The sequence below is a fragment of the Gymnodraco acuticeps genome, unplaced genomic scaffold (genome assembly GCF_902827175.1).
Source record: "Gymnodraco acuticeps unplaced genomic scaffold, fGymAcu1.1, whole genome shotgun sequence".
Taxonomy (NCBI): domain Eukaryota; kingdom Metazoa; phylum Chordata; class Actinopteri; order Perciformes; family Bathydraconidae; genus Gymnodraco; species Gymnodraco acuticeps.
In genome coordinates this window covers 753683-780627 of record NW_022990251.1, presented here as the reverse complement: position 1 = coordinate 780627, position 26945 = coordinate 753683, and the positions used below count along the sequence as shown (strand labels likewise).

The following is a 26945-nucleotide window of genomic DNA, read 5'->3' as shown; positions in this document are numbered from 1 at the left end:
GTCCGGTCGGGTCTTGGAAGACCAGAAGCTGTGGGGTTCATAAAAACACGTTCTTACTCAATATAAAGCCACGATTATTGTTTTTAATTTTAAATCGTATGATGTCAGACTTTTTTTGCCGTCAGTGAGGAAAATAAATGGGGCTCAGAGCCTCAGAATAGTGAAATCTGTATTTTTTTAAATATTTTTTTCCTTCTAATTTGTTATTCTTTTATAAATAACACACTGTTATTTACTCATCAATAACACACAATTATCCTTGTTTTTATTTATTTGTTTAATTCCATAATCTCTGTCTTTTTTGGTGTCCGTCAGGAACTGAATTTCAAAATAAAATATCGGGAAACAGATACACAACCACTGAACTGATTACCCAAGATCCTCAGCTGTGGTTTAAGCTCGGTGATTGGATTGTTTAGCCGCAATGCTCGTTGGGATATTGTGTTTATGCGATATGAAATCCAAAAAACATTAAAAAAAGAAAATAATACTTTATTACTTTATTGTGCTTGCTTTTCTCTTTGAAAGTCATCACCTTATGGCATTGTAATACATGGTTCGGCTGCATAACTTAGTTATTACACATCTGCCGTAGTTCTCTATTTATAGAGCCCTTATTAGAAGACCTTTGGACAAACTGGAAGAAATGCCGCCAAAACTGAATATGTGACGTGGATCATAAATATATCAGCAATTAAACAACATCTTCAATTTCTCTTTACACAATACGTCACCTTGCAGTATCAACATGAATTCGGCTGACTTTTATATGTGTTCCAATTCGTAGATGGTGGTTAAAGCACATGAAAAAAATATTAAGAGTACATACTTTTATAGGGGGAAAGTAGAAGGTCAATGATAGAAATATAGAATATAAAAAATCAAGAAGATACTATAAGTGATCTCTACAATAAAACGGTTTAGTGCAATGTTAACTATGTTTCAGCACTTATTTGAACTGATATTATACATATGAATTATACTCTTATGTATGTAGATAGTATAAGAATGATGCAGAATATGACAGTTTAATGGTGGAGGTATACACACATATTGATAGATGTCTTGTAATGCACTGTTGAGGAACCTGCGACCAAAGTTTTTCATTCATTGCATAACTACACCATAGTTGTGTATATGATATATCATATACACAAAATAGGTAATAGGAAAAAAAAAAGAACTAGAAAAGGTAATGTAGTTTGTGCATAAATTACTATTGCAACAAATGTGTTTTTCTTCGTTATTAGTCGATTTTTTTTGGAGGAATGCTCTTGGGCCAGTGGTTACAATGGTGGGGCCAGTGATAATAAACACTTATAGTTTATTAAACTACAACTATGATGGACAGTCAATTATTAAACAGCTTGTCTAATAGATGGATCCAGATCCTTCAACAACACTAGAATCAGATGAAGAGATATACAAATCTAATTGCCAGATGGCCAGATTTAGACATAATTTTGCTTCAAATGACAGCAAGTTTATAAAAATGCAATAAACTGTGTTTGATATTGGCATTGGTGAACATTGAAAGAAACTATCTTTCATGTCTGTCGCAGTGGCGTAGGCAGATATCAAAGAGTGGGTGGGCCCAGCCCGTTCAAGACCACACATACTTAAAATGTCCTAAAACGCATGTTAACTGAAACTAGAGAATGCAATTCCTGAAGAAATTGCTAGTGGGAATGCTTTATGCTGAAAAGCTGATGCTAAACTGCTATGCTGAAATGTAATGTGTAAGAAGAAAGTGAAGAATTTAGATTGAAATAATACATGAACACCGGGGGCTTGAATGTGTGACGAGAGAAGAAAATAAAATAAAGTAAAAAGGCTTGGAAAAGCAGCAGAATATTTGAACTGCAAACTTTTGAACTAACTTGATGGTGAATGATCTGTTGCCATGCCAACGGCATTTGATGACATCCCATAATACGCTTAGATTTGTTGATGGCTGCATCGTTACCAGACCTGTGAAGTTTGAGCACTTTTTGAACATTTTCATAGGAGTTATAGCGACATCGTGTTTTATGGCGAGGGATAGGTTTCCATGGAAACGGCATATGATGAAACCCCATAATTGACGTAGAGCTGTTGAGGGTTGGACCGTTAACCATTATCTGAAGTGTGGTGCTGTTTTGACCCTTTTGATAGGCGTTACGACAACATCGTGTTTTATGGCGAGGGATGCGTTTTCATGGAAACGGCATATGGTGAGATGTCAGATTTGACGTAGAGCTGTCGAGGCATGGAGAGGTGATATACAGGTGAAGATTGTGGGACGACCGGGCCGTGTCCATTACACAACATCGTGTTTTATGGCGAGGGATGCGTTTCCATGGCAACAGCCTATGGTGAGATCTCAGATTTGGCGTAAAGCTGTTGAGGCATGGACCGGTGATATACAAGCAAAGTTTGGGGGACGATCGGACCGTGTCCATTGGAGTTACAGCGACATCGTGTTTTATGGCGAGGGATGCGTTTCCATGGAAACGGCATATGATGACACCCCATAATTGATGTAGAGCTGTTGAGGGCAGGACCATTAACCATTATCTGAAGTGTGCTGCTCTGAGCATGTCAGTTGGAGTTATGACATTATCGTCTTCCATGACACAGGTGTTTATATTTGAGCTAACAACGTGTCCAGAGATCAAAGGTTTCCATGGTGATCAGTTAGAGGAGAGCATTTTCATTGTTCTGAATGAGAGATAAACCTGTTACATGTGAACGTTTTGTTGAAGAACCGTAACAGATATTTGTGAAATTTCAAAACGTGAAGCATGTCAAGGAACTTGAGCATCTGAAGTGTACTTTTTGTGTACTTTCGGGTTAATAATGTGGCCTTTTTGGCAGATTAACTAAAAGTATGCGGCTGCTGTGGTGGAGAAAGGTGAGGCTGAACTTACAATGGGTTTTAATGGAGAAATGTTGAAAGTTTTTGTCACTTCATGCCCTCAAGAGGCATTTTGTTTAATTATTTAGCTTAATTTTTTTTATCTTTCAAGCTACGAGATGTTTTCCTACGTTTGTCATGAAAAATTATGTCTCAGGAATGTAGGGTTTGGGAATCATGGCAGGTTTAAAAGAAAATATGAAGGCAAAATTAAATCTGTCCTCACTATAGCTGTGACATCACGCACTCTAAAATCTGAAGAAGGCCTCTTTACCAAGGTCTGAATAATGTTTAATATCTCGAAAAGTAAGTATCAGATTTAAAGGTTGTGTTACACGAATAATGTCAGAAAGATGTGTAACATTTTAAAGTTGGAATGAGGTTTCTGAGTGAAAGTATGAAGGAGCAGTTGAAGAAGGAGCAGTTAGCAGTTGAAGTTCCATGAAGATTGTTGAAGTCGGAAGAGTTTCTCCATTGACTTCCATGTTAAAAATGTGATGTATTATGGGATGTATCTCTGGAATTATGAAAGTTATGAATGATAAAAGTAATAGCCATCGATTCCCGACCGAGCTGAACGTTTTGATGTTTGAACAGAGTTTTTGCGATGTTCAATGTGGGAGGAGAAGTGGCGCAAAATAACCCGGCGGAATTATAAAGAATTTTGTGCGTAGCATAACAGATAGTTGCAATGCTGTGTCAGCCTTCCCACTAAATAAGCCAGTCAGAATGGACCTCCTTGAGTTCTCCGATTGGTTGGTTTTGTGGCACATTTGTAACCCTGTGCCAACTTGAACGAGCGCACAGGCAAACCTGAGCGTGCACAGGGTGGAGAGGTTGAGCGAGGGAGAGAGTGCGTGCAGCGTCTGCTTGCGCATGGAACAGGAGTTTGTGAGAAGGCTTAGAGTCAATTGTGCTTCCAAAATATATTACAATTAAATTGCGCGCTCAATAACATTTCCTATACTCAAAATGTTTCATTGCGTGCTCAGGATAGAGGCACAAAAATAACGCCATAGGCGAGAGCCCGAAGGAGACGTTATTTGAGGTAAAATATTAGAGCAGGGGTGGGGAACCTGCGGCCCCCGGGCCGTATACGGCCCGCGAGATAATTTGGTACGGCCCTCGAGGTAATTTATAAACACAGGCAAAAAATTAAAGAAATCTAGACCACAAAAAAATTAAACAAGCGAGTACCTGTTTTTCCTGGCCATGGTCAGGGTCCTTGAACACAACACGAGCCTAACTTGTCATCACGTGGTATATGTCTCGTCTGATAGGGGTGCAGTTATGTCGGAGTATGGAAAGCCTAAAGTGCCACTATTCGCCCGTTTAAAACGCGCGTTTTTCGCGCGTTTATTTGATAAAAAACCGCGCGTTTTATATGCGTCAAAAACGCGCGTTTTTTTATCAAATAAACGCGCGTTTTTTTAATATGATAATGAGCCCCACCTTCTGTTTTGCATAGCCAGTACATTTAAAGTGTGTGCAACCAATCAGTGAAGAGTTAAGCCAGACTAAAGCAATCTGTTGATGAAAAGTTCCTGTAACCTACCCCATTGTGAGATTTAGATAGAAAGAATAATCACAATAATTAAATCTAAATTAAACATTTACAGTAACTAATATAAAGTATAAACATATCTACAGTCACAATTTCATTAATGTTATTCATACTTTCTGTTGTGTAGTTTATTAATGTTCCCGTGCTTTCAGTTTCCATCCAGTAATATAATCAGTAGAGGAAAAGTGTGTGTGTACAAGATAGATATTAACTTTACTCCACAATTTCCTACCATATTATTAAATAAGTCTGCACAGCTGAGGGGACACCTGTAACTCAATTCATGTGATTTTTGGGGTGATTTATTCAATAAAAACCTCTGTATTTTCAGAGTTAATCAAATGACAGCCACATTGTTATCTAAAGTGTCTCAAACACGTTTAAGGAGTGCAATGCAACTGAAAGGTACACTAATAAAAGTAAAACGTTGTACCAACAAAAAAATATTAGAGTAATCAATCACACGAAATATTTACATTGACTCAATTTTCTTCAGATCAATCTGTATATTTAACACCAGAGCACATTTATTTGAATGAAAAACAAGTTGTTCACACAACCAGCTTTGGCCTCTGAGGCAGCCATTACCTGATCTAGACATGTTAATAAGTACCACAGTTAAAATGCGGTAATATGTGGGCCGCTTCCAAACATCAAACTCTTAGAAAAAAAGACTTGTCCTTATTATCCACTGCACACTTTTTTAAAGCAACACTGACAAACGTGCGCCTGTGAGACATGTAATCTCTGAGAATGATTAGACATGCATACTTCTACAGTGAAAATCGGTCATACTGTAAGTGCAACTTCTGAACACAACACTTTTTCGCAAATGTTTTACAATGCATAATTATTATAAAACCTTGGTTTTAGAAACCTTACCATGTAACAATGGTAACTGTGAGTGAGTGCAACAAAGTGTCTACCAGCTGGGTTCTCAGTCTATTCACTTTTGGGCTCATCTTTTTCCCCTCCATCAGGACTTTTTGCACAACTTCAAAAGTGGATTGCAGTTATTTCTGATATCTTAAGTTCAGTCAGACAACTCACGTGTTCCTTTAACATGTTTATTAGAAGCAGCATATAGTTGAGTTGGCGACTAGGCTCGGGCATCATCACTCCATAGATATACATAGCACGATGAGTGATGATCAAATAACTAACCCCCGAGCCTACAGGTGGAAGCTGGGGTGGTGGTGGGGCAGGCAAGCAGCAGCGACGTAGAGGTAGCTGCAGCAATAGCAGCAGCAAGCAATGCATGGAGAGAGATATGGCAGGTTAAATAGAGCGGCATATTAAGGAGACTCTGTTTGGTTGGTTGTAGAGTGGCAAGGGGGCGTTATGTATGAATGCAGCATAAGTGCTCGAGTTGACTGCCTGAACTAGCTCGCAGGCTTCGCCCCATTTCAGTGCGTATATGAGCCCGAAGAGCATGGCAAAAGCTGTCGCAACCGAGGGCAAGCCGCTGAGGACCTCTGTTCCTTCGATGAGAACCTTGACGTCTTTGGGTCGATGAAACTGATCCTCTTTCCCAGTGTCAAAGGCTTCCATTGTTGCCTGCTCCAGTTCTCCAGCCTCAGCGTCCTGCATATCATGCAAAAAAGAAAGAAAGGGGAATGGATGAGGACCACAGAGCGTAGTTCAACAGGCCTGAGGCGTCAGTTCAGTCGGCCCAAGAGGAAAGCTCAGGAGGTCATCACAAATGACTATCTTTCTAACCAAGCAGTTATTTGCATGCAGTACAAATATGTTTTCTTTTATGAACAAACTTCTTGTGAGTGAGTGGGAGGTCTTACCTGGAATTCTTTGATGAGATGGTCAACAGGTTCACCCAGGTAGATCATTAGAGATTTGAGGATGCATTCTCTTCTGATGGCGATGTCCACAGTCTGAGTAAGAACAGAGATATATATATATTAGGGCCGGGACTTTAACGCGTTAATTAAGATTAATTAATTACACAAAAATTAACGCGTTAAAAAAATTAACGCATTTTAATCGCACTTATTTTTGCACCGCGGAGCGTTTCTCACTGGATGAGTTTCAGGCGTACCGATTATACTGGAGCACCAACTAACGTTCATGACTTCAGACAACAACAAACCACAGTGAACAACAGTGGGAAATGTTGTTTTAAAAAACGGACGGATGGAAGCGTCGATAAGAGCACGGTTGTGTGCAAATTATGCAAAAAGGAATTTGCATATCACCGCAGCACATCAAGCCTCAAGTATCACCTCAATGCAAAACATATAGCAGCTAGCGTGGAAGCTAGCGTGGACGTTAGCCTCTTTTATCGCGTTCACACCAAAAAGAGCCGGTACTAAAATTAGTTAATGAGAACCTTTTTACCCCCACGAAAGTCCCTGCTAGAGAGCAGAGAGCTGCTAGAGAGCAGGGACTTTCGTACGGCTCTCTTGTGAGAAAAGAGCTATATTTCTGATTGGCTGGGCGGATTGCAAACCACGCCCCGTAAAACTCCCAAAAAAGTTTTGTGAAGCCGCCATTTTATTATCCTCGCATTAGCATTATTAGCATTAGCCCCGCGCACCAACGGAGAGAGAATAACTTATGGCAACACAAAATAAAACATGGGAGCGGTGGAGATGAGGAGGTGTCGGCGTTCTGGCGATTTACTCGGAAGGCTTCAGTAGAAGCTGCTGGGACTCCCAGCAGCTTCTACTGAAGCCAGTCCCCAACTCCGGGGACTTCCGGCCGGGGACTTTGTGCGGCAGTATACGCCGTGAAGTGGTTTGCGGCCTGCCAGTAAACCCAAAGCAGAAGAAGAAGAAGTGACGTCAGCGGCTTCATTTGCCTAATCCACCCCCAGGTTCAAAGAGTTCTCATGAACTAAGTTCTCATGAACCTTTGTGGGAAAAGTACTGCGGTGTGAATGCGCCTAATGGTATACTAAAATCCATGTGAAAAAAATTGCTTCTCACTGTTCTTAGGTCAAATATTTATATGCGATTAATTTCGATTAATTAATTACAAAGCCTCTAATTAATTAGATTAATTTTTTTAAATCGAGTCCCGGCCCTAATATATATATATATAATAAATCAAATGCAAATAAAGGAGGATTCAGCCACTGATCCCACAGATAAAAAACTCATTCATAGATACCTCATCCAAAACCTGCAAGATCCCGGTGGTCTTCTGTTTCACAACTCCTCCCCTGCTCCTGATGACCTGCAGTAGTTTGGTAGAGTGTTTGTCCAACTGCGCCAAGAACTTTGTCTCCAATGGAAATGTTGTTATGCGCATTAACTCAGCATTTACCTAGAAAATATAAGCAGCATAGAAAACAAAAAATACTGAGAATTTATAATACACATGTTTTTTATAAAGAGCCAATGGTTTGATTAAAAGTACTCCAAGTCAGCTTGTATGAATGTAACATTTAAATTAATTAATCCACATATTTATTGAAAACCACCACCAAATAAAGACACTAAGAGTAATAGATGTAAAGCTTATATTGTGATATATATTAAAAAATAAACGTCAACATATTTGCCTCGGCTGTCTATAGTTGTTAGTAAGTTGGGCCCTCAATTCTTCTCCACTACAGGCTTACAAACAAGGGTTTCATCAAAATAATTACCTCTTCCATGTGAAAAAGTGCAGGCCACCGCTCCAAGAGGCCTTCAATGCTTGGCCTCCGCTGCACTATTTCTTGTCTTCGGTATCCAAACGCCTTCGCCATCTTTTTCTTTTATTGATTGCCGGTTGTTTCTTTTCTGTTGTTCAGCCAAAAGGGAAATTGTCTCTTGCTCCATGCTTTCTGGAGTCTCACCGAGGCGGTGCTAGGCGAGACTTCTTTGCTGGCTGGGTTGATCGTGATGGCTGTGGTGGAGGCCTTTGTCCCGAGATGTATCTTAATCTTGTGGCAGATGGAGATGGAGGCCACTGTAGTGATGATGGTCCTCTGGTCCTTTGCGGTGAAGGCCCTTGAGCCACGGTAGATCTTGACCTGGGGGCAGGGACAGGTGGAGGTTCTTGCTGCTAGGCCCAGGCAGCTGTGAAATCTGAAAAAATATATAGGACAATAATTACTTCTAAATTTGTTAAAATAAAGTTCAAGTGGAATGTTTCTCAAGCACAAATAACAATGCACAACTCAAAATAAAATTATCTCTCTCTCTCTGGAGGAGGAGGAGGAGGAGGAGGAGGAGGAGGAGGAGGAGGAGGAGGAGGAGGAGGAGGAGGAGGAGGCGGCGTGTGAGAGATAGAAAGAGAGACGTTGTTAGTATTTGGTGCTAGCTCGGAGCTAACGGAGATTAGAAGCCGTTTCAACAATAAGGAGAGGGAGAGCTCTCTCCTGTGGGACTGAGAGAGATAACGTCAGCTCAGGGAGGTTTGGTCATCATTTCCATCTATGTAATATTAGTTGTATATAAAATGAGTTAATAAATCATTCCACTGTGTGCAATAGGTCAGTACAAAATAAAAAACACAATTTGAAAGGGGAGTGATTAGTAAAATATGCATAAATAAAAAGAAAGAATGCAGACTAGGTAAGATAAAGATAGGAGAGAGGAGTTGATCAAATATGTGTTATTGCTTGTGAGCAAGCAGGATTTTTGATGATTGAAATATATACTAGTACCCCCCTAGAGGATGTGAGGTCATCACAAATAAAACAGGTTCACATGGATAGGATACTAGATAAGTGTGCACACTCATTATATACACTACACATTTTTCTTGGATTTATTAACACTATAGTCCCTAATATATTTGTAGAAAGGCAGGAAATGGAATTAAATTGAGAAAATGTTTCATTGCCCCCTGTTTTGTGTCCCCCCCACTTCGCAAACCAAAGTTACACCCTTACACCCACACAATGCAAGTACACTATTACTGTAATATTTACATTTACCTATCTTCAAATGGATCCTTGTTGCTGTATTCTTCTTCTTCAGGAGAGTAGAAGCCTCCAGGTTCTGATGCTCCATCTCCACTGCTGCTAGTGTTACAAGTCCGCTGTGCAGAGCTGGTAATCAGATAATAAGCCTGTTGATCAGGAGAAAAGAATGAAGCAGAGGGAAAGTTGCTGCCGTTTGTGTGGTCGTTCTAGCCAGAATGTATTAAACAAATTAATAAATTCACTTACAAATTATATCTGTTTTCTCTATTTATCATTCTTTGTGTAACCGGTCTGGATTGACGCCACATGTATCTCTGCGTTGTGTCGAATGAAAACGACTTCCTTCTTGTCAACCAGGTTTATTATCTGTGCAAACAGAATATAATGACAGCAGGAAATGGCTTCACCAGCTTTCTACCTCAATACTTCGCCTCAGTGAGGCCTGAAGCTAACTGAGAATGTAAACATACATTTAGCAAATCAAAATAACCGTATGACATATGTGTCTCTAATAAAAAATGGACATAAATCCACATGCCATATTATGACTTTGATGAAGGATTAAAGCCTTTTTCATTTACAGTATATAATACAGTGATTACAGATAACACACACACAACCCGGTCGACTGTACTCACTTTAACATTGCTATGTTGTACAGGCACACTATTAGCATAGCATTAGCGCTTTAGCATTTAAATAATATGAACAATTATGACCTCAGACCAGCATTTCACATATTTATACAAACAGAATAAACTTGAAATGTAAGCCAAACTAGTGCAAGGGAGTCATACACATGGTAACATGGTAGAGCCCTACATTATTCAGGGACAACAGCCTGCGCTAAAGAAGCTAGCGGACGCCATTAGCCACACGCTAGTGGCGTAGCTCACAGAATGACATTAAACTACACATAAAACAGTTTCAAAGACACTTCTTTGATCGAAATATGACATAATCTGTGTCCACACTACTAACCTGTTGAACAGGAGAAATGAATGAAGCAGATGGGAACGTTGCTGCCATGTGTCTGGTCCTTCCATGGATGTATAATCGTTCTTCTTCTTCTTCTCTCGGTTTTTTGGCGGATTGCAAACAACTTTAAGGTGCATACCGCCCCCTACTGTACAAGAGCGTGTATCAACATATCATCCTGTCAGCACTTGTGGAATTATACCACTGTGTTTACGTTGTTTTCAATTCTTCCAATCAATCCTTTTTCACTCAAATACTTAAGAATGGCCTTCCTGGTAGCTCTTACCCCCTCACCTTCTGTTCCCAGTATCCCCATCAGGCTCCACTCTCCCTGTCTCTTAGTTGTTCCCTCTCTGTTTTGTACATGTTGCAGTGTAATATGATGTGTTCCACATTTTTTTTAACTCCACAGTTCCTACGACATAGAGTAACATTCAATGCTGTGTGATCCAGTCTGAGTCTAGCTATCATGATTTCCTAGATTAAGTTATATGAGTAATTCTTCTCTGACAGTTGTTGTTGACTGTATACTTTTTAAAATGGATAATGAATCTGTGCATATCACCACCCTATCTGGTCTGACCTCTTCAACCCACTGTAATCCTATTATTACAGCCAGTATTTTGTTGGAGTTTTGAGGTTTTTACAACCCCACTCGGCTCCGCGTGTCGTTTTGACGAGTCCTGCTTAAAATCATAACAGGAAGAAAATCAGACAGAGAACACCCAGATACCAGTTTAAACAATCTGTTTTAATTATCAAAGGTAATAATGCAATGCACTATAATACATTACAATACCATATAATACAATATACTAAAATCATATTGTAATGTTTTAAGAAGTAGCCGGCCCACTTCTGCCCTGTTCACTTGCTGCGGAGATCCTTCTGTCCTGACAGCATGTGAAGAGAGGCCGAACTCAGGAATCGACAGAATATATACCAGAAGACAGAAGGAAGGGGTGAGATCAGCTGGTCATCTTTTCAGGTCCCCTCATTGGCAGACGCAAAATATGCTTTGTCACAGTGACCCAGCGCTGGCCAGCAGAAAACCAAACAGGCCCATTTTACAACAAAACACATCTTATCACCCAAGTCATGTGTTTCTTTATGAAAGCCATACTTGTTGGGAATATAACAGTCATTATCCCATGACATCCTCAGAACTAGCTCACCAACAAGCCTAACTGTCTTCATACCCCCCCCAATCATCTCTGAACTTTTATTCACCCGAAGTAAGCTCACCCTTAGTCTAAAAGGACCATTGTCTCTCTTAACTGTGTGACTAAATTCTCAAGGCCTGCAGGATGCGCATAATTAACTTAGAACGAATTTAGCCACTATATCTAATGGTTAACCAAGAAAAACACTCAAAAGGGTAATCTTTTCACTCAAAACAGAACTCACAAGTAATTCTGCATTTTACCCCTCAAAAATAGCCTAAAGCACCCTTTTGATGAAAAGGGTAAAAGTGAGAGAAAAAGACTATTGCGCTAATCTACTTTAAAGAAAAAGGGAACATTGTTTCAGGAATCTATAAAAAACCTCTCTATATTTAAGAGGAAAAATGTATTTTGTTCCTTCAACTATTAATACACAGGAATGTATATACCCGCACATATATTTAGGGATAACATGATGCAATACACCTCTTATATATTGGTGAGATTAAAATGAATATACCAAAAATATGCTGCATCACATCTTCTGCATAATACTCTTCATAAACGTCCGCAATTCCCCCTTTTGCACTCTTTTAAAAGAGTGCAATTTACACAAGGCACTTGAAACATATACCCACTGTCATTCTTTTCTACTGTGTCCGTCCCCCAAACATTGTATAAATCCATCCGAAGCTGGTATTTAGAGTACTTGAAACCTTCATGGAGACAGAACACCACTTTCCATGGCAGTGAAGGAACCATGAGGGGGCAGCTGGGTGCTAGTGCAGTCTCCTTGTGTGGTGAATCATCAGCCCCCCCCCCCCTCAGAGGAATACGCCAACAAGGGGCAGCTGATAGGGAGGGGGAGATGCGGCTTTCCCTTCACAGGTGGAACTGATCAGAGAAGTAGACTCCTCTGCTGCCTCGACAAGTCCCCTGTGCCGTCCTGGCTTGCCGTGTCTTTGTCCCCCCGATCCGCTGACGGCAGCTTCTGGGCTGCCTGCTAGAGAGATGTCTTCCTCCTCCTCCTCCTCCGGCCCGCTGATGGCGGCTTCCGGGTCGATGCTGGAGAGATGTCTTCCCGATTCTCCTTCTCCGGCCCGCTGATGATGCCTCCCGGGTCGACTGCCTTGACGAGGGCCAGGTCCGTCCTGATGTCGTCCCCTGGTCCTAGCAGGTGGTTTCCCCGCCGCACACTGGCTCCCGTGGTACGAGCTGTCCCCCTTTTCTCCTAGGCAGACGGCATGAGAGGTCCGCTGGGTCACTCAGTCGGGGCCGGAGAGCCTGGGGTTGAGCCACTTTGTCCTGATGACCTTCAGCCAGACGAACTCTGCTGTGTCGGCCTCGTGCTTCTCGGGTCCCCCTTTTGGCGCCAGCAACCTGTGTGGAGAAATCTGATACAAATCCCTCAAGCCTACGCTCAGCTGTTTTGACCCACTTGGAGCCTGTTGGTGGGGTGTCTTGAAACAACAGCCGTCTGTGAACAGGTTTTCTAAATTAATTGTAGACCTCCTATCTGCCAGTGCAGCTTCAGAATCTTAATACTTGGACTGTGCCAACTAAATAAGAACCCCAACATCTTTAGGTAAACTAAATAACATATTTCAATAGCTCTGAATTTCTGACAAGCATCTGTGTTTATGTTTAAATGAAATCCTTGAGATCCTATTTAAAATCTAAATATAATATGAACTGCTAATGTTTCTGGTAAAGAAACACACTAATGTTATGGATTCAAAAACAACCAAAATCACGATACTAACAAAGTGAATGATTTCCTGGTGATACTGCTTCTACCTGTCAGTGCTTAGATATTATCAAGCTGAAAAAATGAATACAGAATTCCAACAAACTGTCATCAAATGTCTTTCTATTATGAATTTAGATGGAATGTATATCCCCATAATGACCTAAACAATAAAGTCTATGGCTTTTACTCCTTTACCAGGCTAGTTACATGATGTTGTCTAAATTAAATTATGTCTCATTACATTACTATGTTTTAGCTTTAACTGTAATATGTTCTTTCTACATTTCAAACCTCAGTTACTTTAATACCTGTTGAAACATTACTCACAGGTCAACTTCTTCAGTATTCCATTCTGGACTTACATCTCTCACAGTAGCCCTTTGGCCACTGATTCTGCATCTGTGTTACCTGTTATAACTCAATCAATATTAGAGACATGTCAACATTCACCAAACAGTATCTTATCCCCAGATATGGAGCAGGTCAATTCTAAAACTGTCAATCAATGGTCAGACACTCCCCCTTTTTTTTTACACATGACTCTTGTATAACCAAAATCCTGTATGGGAAGAAAACCTTCCGGTAATAATGGATTATAAGAAAATACCAAACATTTTTTCCCAAATGTACATCCATCATTTCCACAGTAAACACTTCAGTGAAATGAAGTGTTTCTCTCCATCCTTCAGTCCTAAAAGAAACAGAATCTTCATGTTTTAGTTTGAGTTTCACATTCTGCAAACTGCCACCTCCTGTGGGAGTGCACAAGTGCGGTTTTCCAATTCTGTGGAATTTTATTGAGCCCCAGAAAAAATGTGTTAGTCCAAAAACAGGCTTGATTAGTCATTGTTTTAAATCATGCAGTTGCACTGATCACATGCAGACATACACTCACATTCACACTCACACTGTCAGGTTGTAAAGTCAAGTTTGGTCAGGTTCACCCCAGAGTCAGTCATTCACAGTGCCTTGTCAAGTTACACTGTCGGTCAGGGTCAAAGGTCAGTTGGTCTCAGTCTTTTTTGGCCATGTGTCGTTTTCTGCAGAGACTTTGACATTTCAGCATAGGCCAGTATCCTTTGTCTACAAAAATATGTATATATGGAGCGCCATCATTTATTAATTCACAATTACAACTATAATGTTCAAGATATCTCTAACTTTTCATTGGGACAGCTGTTTCCCACATTCCCTGAAAAGTGTTAGCCAAAAAATGTCACTTCCTTATTGTACTACTACTGCAGTTTATCAACACCTAATCCATATTAAAATGTCTAATAGATCTATTTCAGAAACTTGTGCACATAATTATTATCTTGAGTCAAACCATTACTAGGATCTGTAAAGCTCTGCTATGTATTTCATAACTCATATTCATTTATCTTCAAATCTGGTCCACTTAAAAACAATGTTAACCTCTTTAACAGTGCGTGGAACCTTGGGTGTCCGAATATGTAACAATCACTCCTTCCTTTATCAAGGATTCTAAAAACAGAAGTCATTTCATCAATGGTTTGTAGCTAAATTCAGAAATTATCACTTATGATAGGTATGTTTTTACTTTTTAACATCTCTAAATGTCAGTTAATTACTAACTAAATTAATGTCCATTAGGAGGTGGTGACGCTAGTCTTCCAAACTCATAATCTGGTGCCGTGTGCTTCCTGTGAAGCTGCAAGTAAGATTTAAAAAACCACTGCAGGGTGGGTCGAGTGACCCCTCCTCCCTATTGGTCGTCAATAATATGCACCATTACAATGGGTGATTGAAGGCCTCACATTATTTCCAATTTCAGCATCAGCCTTCTTTACTCTAAAATTACTTTTTAAATAGGAATATTTAGAAATGGAACAAACATTCAATCTTCAGAAAAGTTCTTAACCAAAGTCTATCTAGTGAATAGCCAACATATTTGAAAATGTCAGATGTATAAAAATAAGCCTAAATACTCCCTTACCATCAAAGTCCAAATCTAGACATAAGGTGAACAGTTTTGGTAATGGACAATTTAATCTAAAAACAAAACAAAATTGGACTTGTGTCCTTGTTATTTGTTCTTCAAAATACATTAGTAAATACCTTGTGAAGTATTCGCAACATAACTAACCCTCTCTAGGATATAAAATCCATTCATCTTTTTACTCATAGTTAGTTTATATGTCAAGATTATTAGGTGTGACCTAATAATTAGATGTCTTGTTTGTTAAACAAGGATATTAAACTTTAATCTTTTCAGTATTCCAGACCATCGTTTAAACAATCAGCCTCCCTTCTCAAACACTAAACCTATTGTTGTACACCACCCTCTGGAAAACTCTTGCACAGTTATGCTGTCAAATCATCGCATAATTTCTTCAGAGTCTGAACGATCTGAGACAAGCCTGTCTCAGATCTTGTCATAATGTGAACAGTCAGTGATGTGTTGTCTTCTGCAGCTGTAGTGAATTGGATCAATGAAACTCTTGTTTTGCACTGGGATGTCCTGAGGGGGAAGGAACCTCTGGATCAATGTGGTACAATCAGCAGACACACGTTGTCCTCTGCACAGCAGGAATCCCCAAAAACTGCAGTTCCTCTTCACACCACTGTTGCCTTGGCAATGAGGCCCAAGCAAAAATGTCAAACCCTCCTCAGAGATGCGTTCTTTGCACAGTTCTTCTGTTTCTGTAGTGAGCAACTCTTCACCAACACACTGATTCAGAGTACAACCCAAAGGTGGCGCACAACTATCCAGTGCTGCTGTAATCACAGCAAATCAGCAACTGGAGAAAAACTCAATTTAAATCTCTCCCCCAAAGGGTTACAAAATAAAACGGCTGAGTGTCTATATGGTCAGGAATGCTGAAACATGTGAATGTTAAAACAAACCAATGGCAGTAGTCTACCCAGATTCTTTACTCCATTAAAAGTAGTAAAACCACATTGTAAAATATCTTGTCTAGTTGAAGTCCTGCTTCTAAAATTCTAGTCAGAAAAAAATAAAATAAACTTCATCTTTAAAATCTTCTTTAATTTGAAACCAAAAAAGGTCTTCCTTCTCCACCATGATCCTATTTCTACCTCAAAGTCCAAACAAACTGATGATTTATCTTTAAAAACCATGAGGAATGACAGTTCTTATAAAACACTATTCTTCCTTACTTCAGTTCTAAATCAAATGAGCCAAACAGGAAAACCTCCTTAACCACTTGCTTATTCTATTATTTTTTTGAAATTGTTTATCTAACTTGTGTTACAAGCATGGTTAGATTTGTAACAGAACACAAAACTAACTGTATTTAGCGCTATATTTGAAAAACAAGTAATCTGATTACAGTCAATGAATATATATTTTTGAACACAGATTATTGGTGGAAAAGTTTCCTCACAAAATGTAATCTCCATTACTAAAACTAAAACCTAAAGAAATCATCACGGAACAGTTTTTCTGTCCTTATCACTTAATTGTTTCAATACTAACTAAAAAGCGTTTGTGAAAACTCCCACTCTTGAGAACATCTCAACACTCTATTCCATCTGAGCACGAATGTTTATGACAGACACGCCCTATTAATCCAAAACGGTCTTTAATGGTATCAATTGTGAACTTTCTTAATATGAATTGTAAATGCAACGTATGTTCTCTTTGGAACACAGATAGGACAGTAGCTGCTGAAACTGGTTAACAGCAGTTTCTGTTAACCTAGATAAGCATGTTGTTCTTATATCTAGTAAATATATTTTTACTTCATGTTCACTCACAAAACAATATGACCTTTTCCAGACTAGTAGTTAACTTTATATAAGTGTTACTCTCTCTGAACTCTTCCAAAACATCTACTTCTCTTGTCTCTCTCTCTCTGTGCCCTGCAGCTGCCTGCTCCTGCACAAGCTTCTCTCATCAATCACCTCTCTGTGTTTAGCCAACAGTGTGAGATGGCTTTTAGCCTCGTGCAGCACCTCTGTCATGTTTAAACATGAATAGATCCCTCCTGTTTACTTTCTACTCTTTCTTCATAAACTCAAAAACACAATTAATGTCTACTAATGATATTACAAAAACTCACTCTAATAATTGTTTCATCCATTGTGACATATTTACCCAAACTAAGTTTTTCAACACCTATATGTTTCCAGCATTGCATAATTCACACACTATGAAAGAACCTCCCTGTACTTAAAAATCCCACTGCTTAGTTAGAACAATAGTAAGCCTGCAGAGCACACTAATCAGATCACAGCAATGTAATTTGACCCAAGTGTAGGACTATGTCGTTCTAAATTTTTTTAGCAAACTCCAACTACTAGCAAAATAAAATGTCATGTTATTCAAAATGTGACAAAAGAACAATGATTTGTCTTACACAAGATTGTGGTCTAACAGAATGACTCTTGACCTCATGGGGTCAAATGACTTGAACATGTGGCCTGAAGAACAAAAGGACCTCTTACTCATTAACCCAATGGACTCTCAGAGATGAGATCTAGCCATGAGGTGGCTGACTTTAAAATGAACTGTGACAAATAAACCACATGCGTGTGGGGGTACATTATATCTTACACAATATAACACAAAACAACACTGCATTAAAACAATAACCACTCAAATGAGCCTTGGTGAAAAGCATGAGAAACAAAACAACTTAATCTACTCTCATTGTTCGTGTACATCTTTACTCCCACTATTCCACCATCTCGTATGCCAACTTGCTGGACAAATAGCTTAGCAGTATAGCACTGGCCTCATGTGAGTGGGGGAAGGGGAGGTGAACACTCAATACATGTGCAGATATAAACTACACTGCTTGGAGACTGAGTTCAATAAAATTAAACCATACGACTTGTAGTCTGGCTTCAATAAAAAATGTAACCAGCCAAGGCCAGTTCACAACACCTAGAGTTGAACCTCACTGTTGCATGATCAATACAACTCCTAAATAACATTACAATATATATTTCTCACAGTGAGCTCGCCATCCAATGCCCAACACATTTTCATCTTTCCATGTCCAATCTAGGTGGAATAATCCACTATTATATTACATTTGAATCAAACTTTAACCTGCATGTACTTCATATACTCAGCAAAACCCATTTCTACTTTCCCTCAACGCCACCGTATGCAATTAAGTTCCTCTGAAATATAATTAAGTACAATTCTCAGTTAATGACAAATACCACGAAATTCACAATGCAATGCAATAGTAACAATCAGTTCTCAAAACTTCTCATGAAAACCACAATGTGACGTAACTGCATCCCACAAAAACTATGCTAAAAACGACAAATTATAGTTTCTTATTTACTTAAATATCTACGACACATTGATCTATTAATTTTCAATGTTATTCACTCCAACTTCAGACCAGTCGTTGATTATTCACTCCTTGTTTTAAATTCAATGCTCAGCAGCCATTTTTGAGGCATTTTGAGAAGAAGCACAAGCAGTCACACCTCGGGCTGCTGCTTCAGCAATTAGAGGAAAGCTGTGAAGAAAAAGGGGGGCTTTCTTTAACCCATGGTATACGTCCATTATGACTTCGCATTTCTTTATCTGACTAAGGCCATTCTATGTTCAATATTATATTATATTCATTCATAAGCACATAAATATATCCTCCACGCTGTCTATTCAGCTTTTAAGATGCGATATTTCTTTCAACAGAATGGGCGTTAAACCCAACAGAACAAGAGATAAATGCTAAATGCTAGGTCGATAGGAAAGAAAACGTTCCGGCTAAATGACTTCTTCACCTCTCGTGAACTGGATTTTGGCCGTGGTGGGGGCATAGCATCAGTGTTTAGAGCTAGCCTCCAATGCCGATTGCTTCACCCTGTAACTAGCTACGCTAGCTTTGAGTTGCAGCTTTTTTAACTGAACCCGGCCTCGCCTATACTCTGCGCAGTCGTGTATCGTCCGCCAAAGTGCAATAAGGATTTCATAAATGATTTTTCATAAATGACTTTTCTGACTTTCTGTCCGGGATCATGGTGAAATATGATCGTGTTTTGATCTCCAGAGACTTCAATGTCCATGTGTGTTGCGAGTCCAAACCTCTAGGGACTTTTTAAAACTTTAGACACACCAAAGTTCTCTCAGAGCCGTGGCTCAATGACTGTCCTTGTGCTCTCAGACGTGCGAGCAGGCGTGCAGAGAGAAAATGGAAAAAGGATAAACTCCATGTCTCCCTAGAAATCCTTCGTGCTTGCCTTTCCGACTACCAGACGGCAGTCAAAGCAGCCAAAACAGAGCACATTTCTCTGTTAATCTCCAAAAACAGCCATAAACCTCAGGTTCTTTTTAATGTCCTCAACTCTATTATTAATCCCTGTGATGTTTCTTCAATTGTGCCATCGACTACTCTCTGTGATAAGTTTCTTACATTTTTTATTGAAAAAGTATCTGCTCTTAGGCTAGCCCACACTAATGCTACCCCAGATCCTGCTCCTTTTCTGTGCCCTGCTGTCCTCGACCACTTTGAGCCTGTATTCCTCTCTTCTCTCTCGGATGTAGTCAAGCACCTGCGGCCAACAAACTGCACCTCAGACAGCATTCCCTCTCGCCTTCTCATGCGGCTTTCACACCAGCGCTTTTCCCTTTCTAGCTCCGAGCGGGAGCTTTTCTGGTTCAGCTCCGGTTTCCCTTTTCTGCTCCCGCTCTGTTCACACCGCTCAGAGCTGCCGCTGCTGCGTCATGACGTCACCGTTTACGTGCCTGCTTCATAAAATCCAAACCACGCGGAAATCCCTCACATCGACAAAAACAACAATGGCCGATTGTATTGAAGCGCTGTTCGCTTTGGTTATCCTCTTACGAAACGAAAATGGAAGGCATCGGACAACCTTACAAGGGACGACTTTACTTGGAACTTTACAAACATCACATGCGAAATGCAAGACTTATTTGTGGTCTTCAGCATCTACTTCAACGACGAATCTGCCCCTGCCCCCGCCTCGACGTAAGAGAGACGTAAGCAACGCCGCCTCGTAGCTCCGAAGCTCTTGCCTCTAGACAGACAATTTTTTAGAGCTGGAAGTGAACCGGATTCCGGAGCTAAGAGGCGGTGCTTCTGCGGTGTGAACAGGAAAAAACTGTACTTTTCAGGCTCCAGCTCCGAGCCGGAGCTGAAAACGTGTTGGTGTGAAAGGGGCATCAGAGATGTTTTCGAATCAGTTGGAGCACGTCTTTTATTACTTAGAAACAGTGTTGGGACCAAGCGGCAAACTCTGGGGAACAGCCGGGACGCCAATACGGAAGTGCCACACACTGCAGTTCATACATGGGCCGCTAGGGACTGACTGCAGAAAGGAGCAATTTCCATAGACCCCCATGTTAAAATGCCCAACTTTACAGCAGAAAAAAACATGTTTCTACCCATGGATACAATAAATATTATTATGAATATAGTTAGATTCCACCTTCATGATTATGAATCTGTGAGTGAATTGTTTTCTAACACGACCCTTTTATTTATATTAGGTCTTAAAGTTTTTGCATAAATTAGGGCGTGGTCACTTTGATGGACATGCTAGGCTACAACGTTAGTTAGTCATAGTACTGTAATTGACCCTTTAGCCGTGTTCGTGGTGATTGTGCCTTTTAGGGAATATTGTTACAAATACCAGACAATTAAAATGTTGTGCTGTGCGCTTGAATGTACTAACAGAACTTCTAAGAAGTCTAAAATGATAATATTATACATGTTAACCCCGTTCGCAGGTGTTTGTGTGCTTGGTAGCTTAGCTTGTTACTTATTAGCCAGCTAAGGACGTAACCCTTTATGCGTACATATACATTTTAGTTTATGATTCAGCCTTGGGTAAGACTTTTATAGTCTATGGCTATGACGCCCATAATGCTAAACGGGAGCAAATGTTAATTGGGGACCCAATTATCCCAGTGGTGGCCGCCGGAGCTAACGGAGCCGCAGGGGGCTAGCTCCAGCCGGCGTCCCGGAGCTAGCCCACTGCGGCTCCGTTAGGTCCGGGCGGTGGAGTCCGTCGTTATAACTGGAGATCAAGGAATGCAGCGAAATGCAGACTTGGTTCGCCTGCTGTAGTATTAGCTAAATCAATTATGTTGAATAAGGCTTATTAAGCTGAACATCGCCACAATTGTTCTGCTATGTATCGGTACTTATTTTCTTAATGTGTGAATGACAAGCATTAAGAATAACAATATATAGCTAATTCTCTTGCAGATTGTCTCATTTGACTAAGAATGTAACGTTTATATAGGGGAACTACACTGTTAGCAGTAACTTGGTATGCATGTATTTCATGTTAGCTTAGCTTCTTAGCCTGAGCTAGCTCTGTTTACTTCCAGTTCGGAGGCAGCAGGTCCCGCCTCGGCTCCGCCTCTTTAACCTTATTTGGATCAGGCTGGAGCATTTCATTTTCATTTCAAACCTTTATTTATACAGATAAATCCCATTGAGATCATTGATCTCTTTTTCAAGGGAGACCTGCTCAAGTAGTTCCACATGAAACATAAAAACATAAATAGAACAACAAAAGGACATCATACAGCATCATTTACATCATTATCCACATAAACAGGTACCAATAGCTTCCGATTGACTAGCATCCAACCGAGCTTTAAAAACATTTAGTGGCACCAGATTGTTCAGTTTCCATTTAATTTGCAGACTATTCCAAGACAGAGGAGCTGCGCATCTAAAAGCTGTCTTCCCTAAGACAGTCCTAGCAGTTGGCACATTTAATAAAACCACAGCATTCGATCTCAGGCAGTAGCCACTTACAATTTTCCGTGAGATCAGGGAGCAGATATAAGATGGAAGTTTCCCTAACATGGCTTTGTATATAAAAATGTACCAGTGACTGAGCCTCCGTACAGTTAGTGAAAGCAAACCAGCCCTTGCATACAGGGTACAGTGATGGGTTAATGCTTTACAGTTTGTCACACATCTTAGTGCACTGTGATACGCAGCATCTAACTTGACCAGGCAATTGGCAAGTGCATTCATATACATCAAATCACCATAGTCCAGCACAGGTAAAAAGGTCACAGTGACTAGCCTTTTCCTGGCCTCAAGCGAGAAACAGGACTTGTTCCTGTAGAAGAAACCTAGCCTAACCCTCATCTTTTTAAGCAGGTTATTGACATGAAGTTTAAAAGTGAGACAATCATCAAGCCAGATACCAAGGTATTTGTAACAGGTAACCACTTCAAGTTTTATTCCTTGCGTAGTTACAATATCTAAAACAGGCTCTGGTGTCTTTTTAGCTTTAGAAAAGAGCATTACCTTGGTTTTCTCAACATTTAAAATAAGCTTTAGTTCAGAGAGCTGAGTCTGAATAATGTTAAAAACAGCCTGTAATTTAACACCAGCCTCCTTAATGGAGGGACCTGCACAGTACATCACGGTATCATCCGCATACAAATGTAAAGTAGCTTCATCCACATTTTCACCTAAACTGTTGATGTGGATGGAGAATAAAAGTGGACCTAAAACAGAACCTTGGGGAACACCATTTGCAATGTTCAACAACTCAGAAGATAGCCCATCAAAATGAACACATTGGGACCTTTCAGAGAGGTAGTTTACAAACCACCCCACTGCATGGCTGGACATGCCTATACTGGCTAGCCTCTGCTTTAAAATGTGATGATCGACGATGTCAAACGCTTTGGACAGGTCAATAAATAGAGCTGCACAACTCTGCTTATTATCTAAAATACTCGCCACATCATTCACCACTTTCATTGTGGCAGTGATGGTGCTGTGTTGCTTTCTGAAGCCTGACTGATGTTTAGACAGGATGTCATTTGTACATAAAAACACCTTTACCTGTTCACTCACTAAGCGTTCAAGAACCTTAGCCAGAACTGACAACTTAGAAATTAGCCTATAGTTATTTAATAAGGTGGCCTCCCCTCCTTTTAGCAAAGGCAGGACATACGCTGACTTCCACCATTTTGAAATTGTGTTTGAGCTGAGGGAGAGGTTAAAAAGAGTAGTGAGAGGTGGAGCAATAAAATCTGCAGCTATCTTTAAAAAGAAAGGTTCTACGTTGTCCGGGCCAGCCGGTTTCTTAGGATCTAACTTGGTTAAAGCTTCACGAACAACATCAACAGTAAAAGGGGTAAAACTAAAAGGGTTTTCGAACACACATTTTTCAGAGTCACATACTGTAGTGTTCACAGAAGCAGAATTAGTGACATAATCAAATAGAGAACCACAGGACACAAAATGCTCATTAAAGCAATTTAGCATAGTAGCACTGTCCGATATACTGTAGTGCCAGATGCTGTGGTATGCACGGAGGTAGCTCATTACAGATATCGCTGGTGGATAACGATTTAATGGTTTTCCAAAATGTTCCAGGATTATTCAGATTCTTTGTGGTTACTGACAGATAGTACTTTGATTTAGCACTTTTGATATGTGAAGTGAAGCTATTTCTTAGCTGCCTAAAACGCAGCCATTCTACCTCTGAGCCTGATTTCCTAGCCTTTGCCCAGGCCTTGTTTCTCTCATGAAGGAGACTGGACAGATTAGCAGAAAACCAAGGATTGTCTCGTCCCTTTACTCTAAATTTACACAGGGGTGCATGTCTATCAATGATCTCCATTAAACCAAGATAAAAATAAGACCATGTGGTTTCTACATCAGCACACAGATCGATTTTACCCCAATCAAAATCAAACAGATCATGCACAAAACCCTGCTCCACACAATGTTTTTTGTCTCTCTTAATGATAATGCGAGGTTTAACCTTTTGGACCTTAGTGTCCCTAATTGTGGCTACAACACAGTGATCACTCAGATCATTTGTAAATACTCCCACAGATGAATATTGATGGGGAACATTAGTTAAAATGAGATCAATTAGGGAGGATTTATTAGGGCCCTTAATGTTAGGGCGAGTAGGACTGTCAACAATCTGAGTAACATTTAAAGAGATACAAAGGTTTTTAAAATCCTCTGACACTGCAGTTAACCAGTCCCAGTTAAAATCTCCAAGTAGCACTATTTCCTTGTAGTCTAGTTGTGATAAAAGATTTGCTAGTGAAGACAAGGAGTCTTTGACAGCTGAGGGGGGTCTGTAACAACTCACTACCATGACCTGTTGACCCTTTGCCACTTCTATATTTATGGCTAAAAATTCAAATTGCTTACTGATCGATTTGGAAACTAATGTGGTTACACTGAACTTATTCTTAACATAAATGGCAACGCCACCACCTTTATTAGGCCGGTCGGTACGATACACATTAAAACCATTTAAGGCAATGTCAGAGGCCAAAATAGATTTGTTTAGCCATGTTTCTGATAAAACAATGACGTCAGCGTCAGTCGAGCTCGCCCAGATACGGACAAAATCTAGTTTACCTAACAGACTGCGCACATTCAAGTGGATGAAACCCAACCCAGACCTAGCTTTAAAATCAGCAGGAGTAGCGATCTGACTACTACTACTGGGCGGACCACGGTTAGGTTGTACATTTCCCGACAGTAATAACAACAACAAAACCAGGCATCTTTTCCTCTTAAACGACACACATACATTGTCATCTAATTTAGAAACACCGGAAAAGTCTGCGAGAGTGTGATTTGAGCTTAAGAAGCAGTCCTGAAGAACCATCATCGCAGGAAAACAAAAAAGACAAACATATTTTGTCGAGCAGATTGTCTGTGACAAGGCAACCGGTAATTGTTTGTGTAACACATCCGAACCTTTGCAGGGGATAACCACTGTGGGTGGCAGAACAGACCTGAATCCAGTAGACTTCTCAGAATGACTAGAGATCTTCTCATAGTCCAAAACAGTTAACAGGCACAGCAGAATCCCGATATGGGCCATTTTCCCAGACCAGCACACAGTATCCGCGATGTTCCTGGAGCAAAATCAGCACAGCAGCAAAGGACAGGCGAAAACAGCAGCGTGGAAGCGCTCCGGTCCCTCTGTGGTATCCCCGGGGTGAAAGCAGGCCTCTGCAACAGCAGAACCAGGACAGGTGGAAAGCAGGGCCCCAGCGGTGGTAAAATCCTCCTCCGCACAGCAGCACACGCCCGGTGGAAGCAGGCCAAGCCCGAAGCGTGGATCCACTCCGTCTCTCCGCAACTACTCCGGGGTAAAAACCTCTCCAGTACAGCCGTATTCTACAGGTGGGAGCAGGCCTCCGTAGATCGCAGATCGCAGGCAGCAACAGGTGGAGCCGCTCTGTCTCTTCGCGACGAGCAGGCCTCCGTAAATCGCAGATCGCATGCAGCAACAGGTGGAGTCGCTCCGTCTCTTCGCAACGTCTCCGGAGGAAAAACACCTCAGTACAGCCGTACTCGACAGGTGGGAGTAGGCCTCCGCAGATCGCAGACAACTAAAACTACTACTTGTATAAGCAGGGACGGCTATAAGTTTGTAAGCAGGAGAGCTAGATGCTAACAGATGCTAGATGCTAACAGATGCCAGATGCTAACAGGTAAGTGCGAGCCTGTAGAAATTGCGACTGCCTCCAATGACAGCGTAGGAAGAGTGGCCACAGACTTGATTGGAGCAGGCGGGAGTTGAACTCTGACGTCGCTGTCAAGCCGTTAGTGGGCGACTACGCCTACTAAGGGCTTCTCGGCAACTCTGCAGAATGCTATGGGTGACGTCACGGACACTACGTCCATTTATATATACAGTCTATGGTTGGGACTAATGCGCTACAAAGTAACGTGTTACTGTAACGCAACTACTTTTTGCGGTAACTAATAGCGTTACTAGTTACCTATTCCCTTTTAAAGAGCCTGTGACAGCCTCCCAACAACTGTTGTGCAATGAAATATTGGGCTACTAGTAATCTTGAACCGTCAGTTTAAAAATGAAGGTGCGATACCGTTCCGATAAATATCAATAATTTCGAACATCGCGGGGACATTCCTTCGACTCATTTTGAAGTTTTGGGGGAAGCCTGAAGTGACGTCAATGCGGGAACGCTTCACTGTGCGGCGAGAGAGCCAAACACGGACAAAGTGTGTTGTCATGCGTAGAAATGGTGAATTACTGAGTTTAGGCACGTTAATAACGTTTTAATGAAGTTGACTACAGTATATTCATATTTGTCAGTGCTTTCATGTCAATTGGCGAACATAAACATAAATGATCGTGGTGAAGATGATTCAATTAGGATTAAAATCGGAGCTGCTGAATTTCCTCCCGTCGGATGTGATATAAAAACAAATCGATTATTTTTGTAGTTGTAAACTCAAGTGGATGAAACTACATTTATTAGTGCTTTCATGTCAATTCGGCGAACATATGATACATTAAATGATCGTGAGGATGATGATTTAAAAATTGTTTGTTTGAGCCGGTCTGCATTTCCTGATGAGAAAACAAACCGATGCTTTTTGTAGTTGTAGTACACCAACATAGATTAAACGTGTGTTTTTTTTACCACAATGTTGGGGAAATTAATGGATAAAATGCACGGATTATTATTATTATTATTCCCACTCCGATTGGGACACTAGGTTCACCGTTTCCCCCGCAGCGTGCCTCCCCCCGTTGACAGTTTACGTGGGCTGGGCTGGGTGCAGTGGCGGACTGGCCATCGGGACGAAATCCCGATGGGCCGGTACCGAAGTGGGCCGGTCGGATAAGTCACTAGCACATCCCCCACTCCCCCCGTTGACAATTTACTAGCGGTACCGAAGTGGGCCGGTCGAGAGTCCCGGGATGATTTTTAGTCCCAGTCCACCACTGGCTACATGACCGTATGATCGCCCATATTG

The 26945-nt window shown here is 40.7% G+C and overlaps 1 protein-coding gene across 3 annotated transcripts; it reads right to left on the bottom strand.

Moving 5' to 3' along the window:
* Nucleotides 1–5658: 5658 nt before the first annotated feature.
* On the bottom strand, nucleotides 5659–10716 carry LOC117548996. Of its 3 annotated transcripts, XM_034220536.1 has the most exons (7): nucleotides 10315–10716; nucleotides 9580–9699; nucleotides 9346–9479; nucleotides 8068–8491; nucleotides 7587–7742; nucleotides 6257–6349; nucleotides 5659–6044 (listed from the first exon to the last, which is right to left on the bottom strand). In XM_034220536.1, the coding sequence occupies exons 4-7, from the start codon at nucleotides 8167–8169 to the stop codon at nucleotides 5739–5741; spliced, it is 657 nt and encodes a 218-aa protein (XP_034076427.1). In that variant the 5' UTR covers nucleotides 8170–8491; nucleotides 9346–9479; nucleotides 9580–9699; nucleotides 10315–10716; the 3' UTR covers nucleotides 5659–5738. The 3 variants fall into 3 exon arrangements, with proteins under 3 accessions (XP_034076427.1, XP_034076428.1, XP_034076425.1); XM_034220537.1 differs by lacking the exon at nucleotides 10315–10716 and having other exon boundaries at nucleotides 9340–9479; nucleotides 9580–10256; XM_034220534.1 differs by lacking the exon at nucleotides 10315–10716 and having other exon boundaries at nucleotides 9580–10256.
* Nucleotides 10717–26945: the final 16229 nt, after the last annotated feature.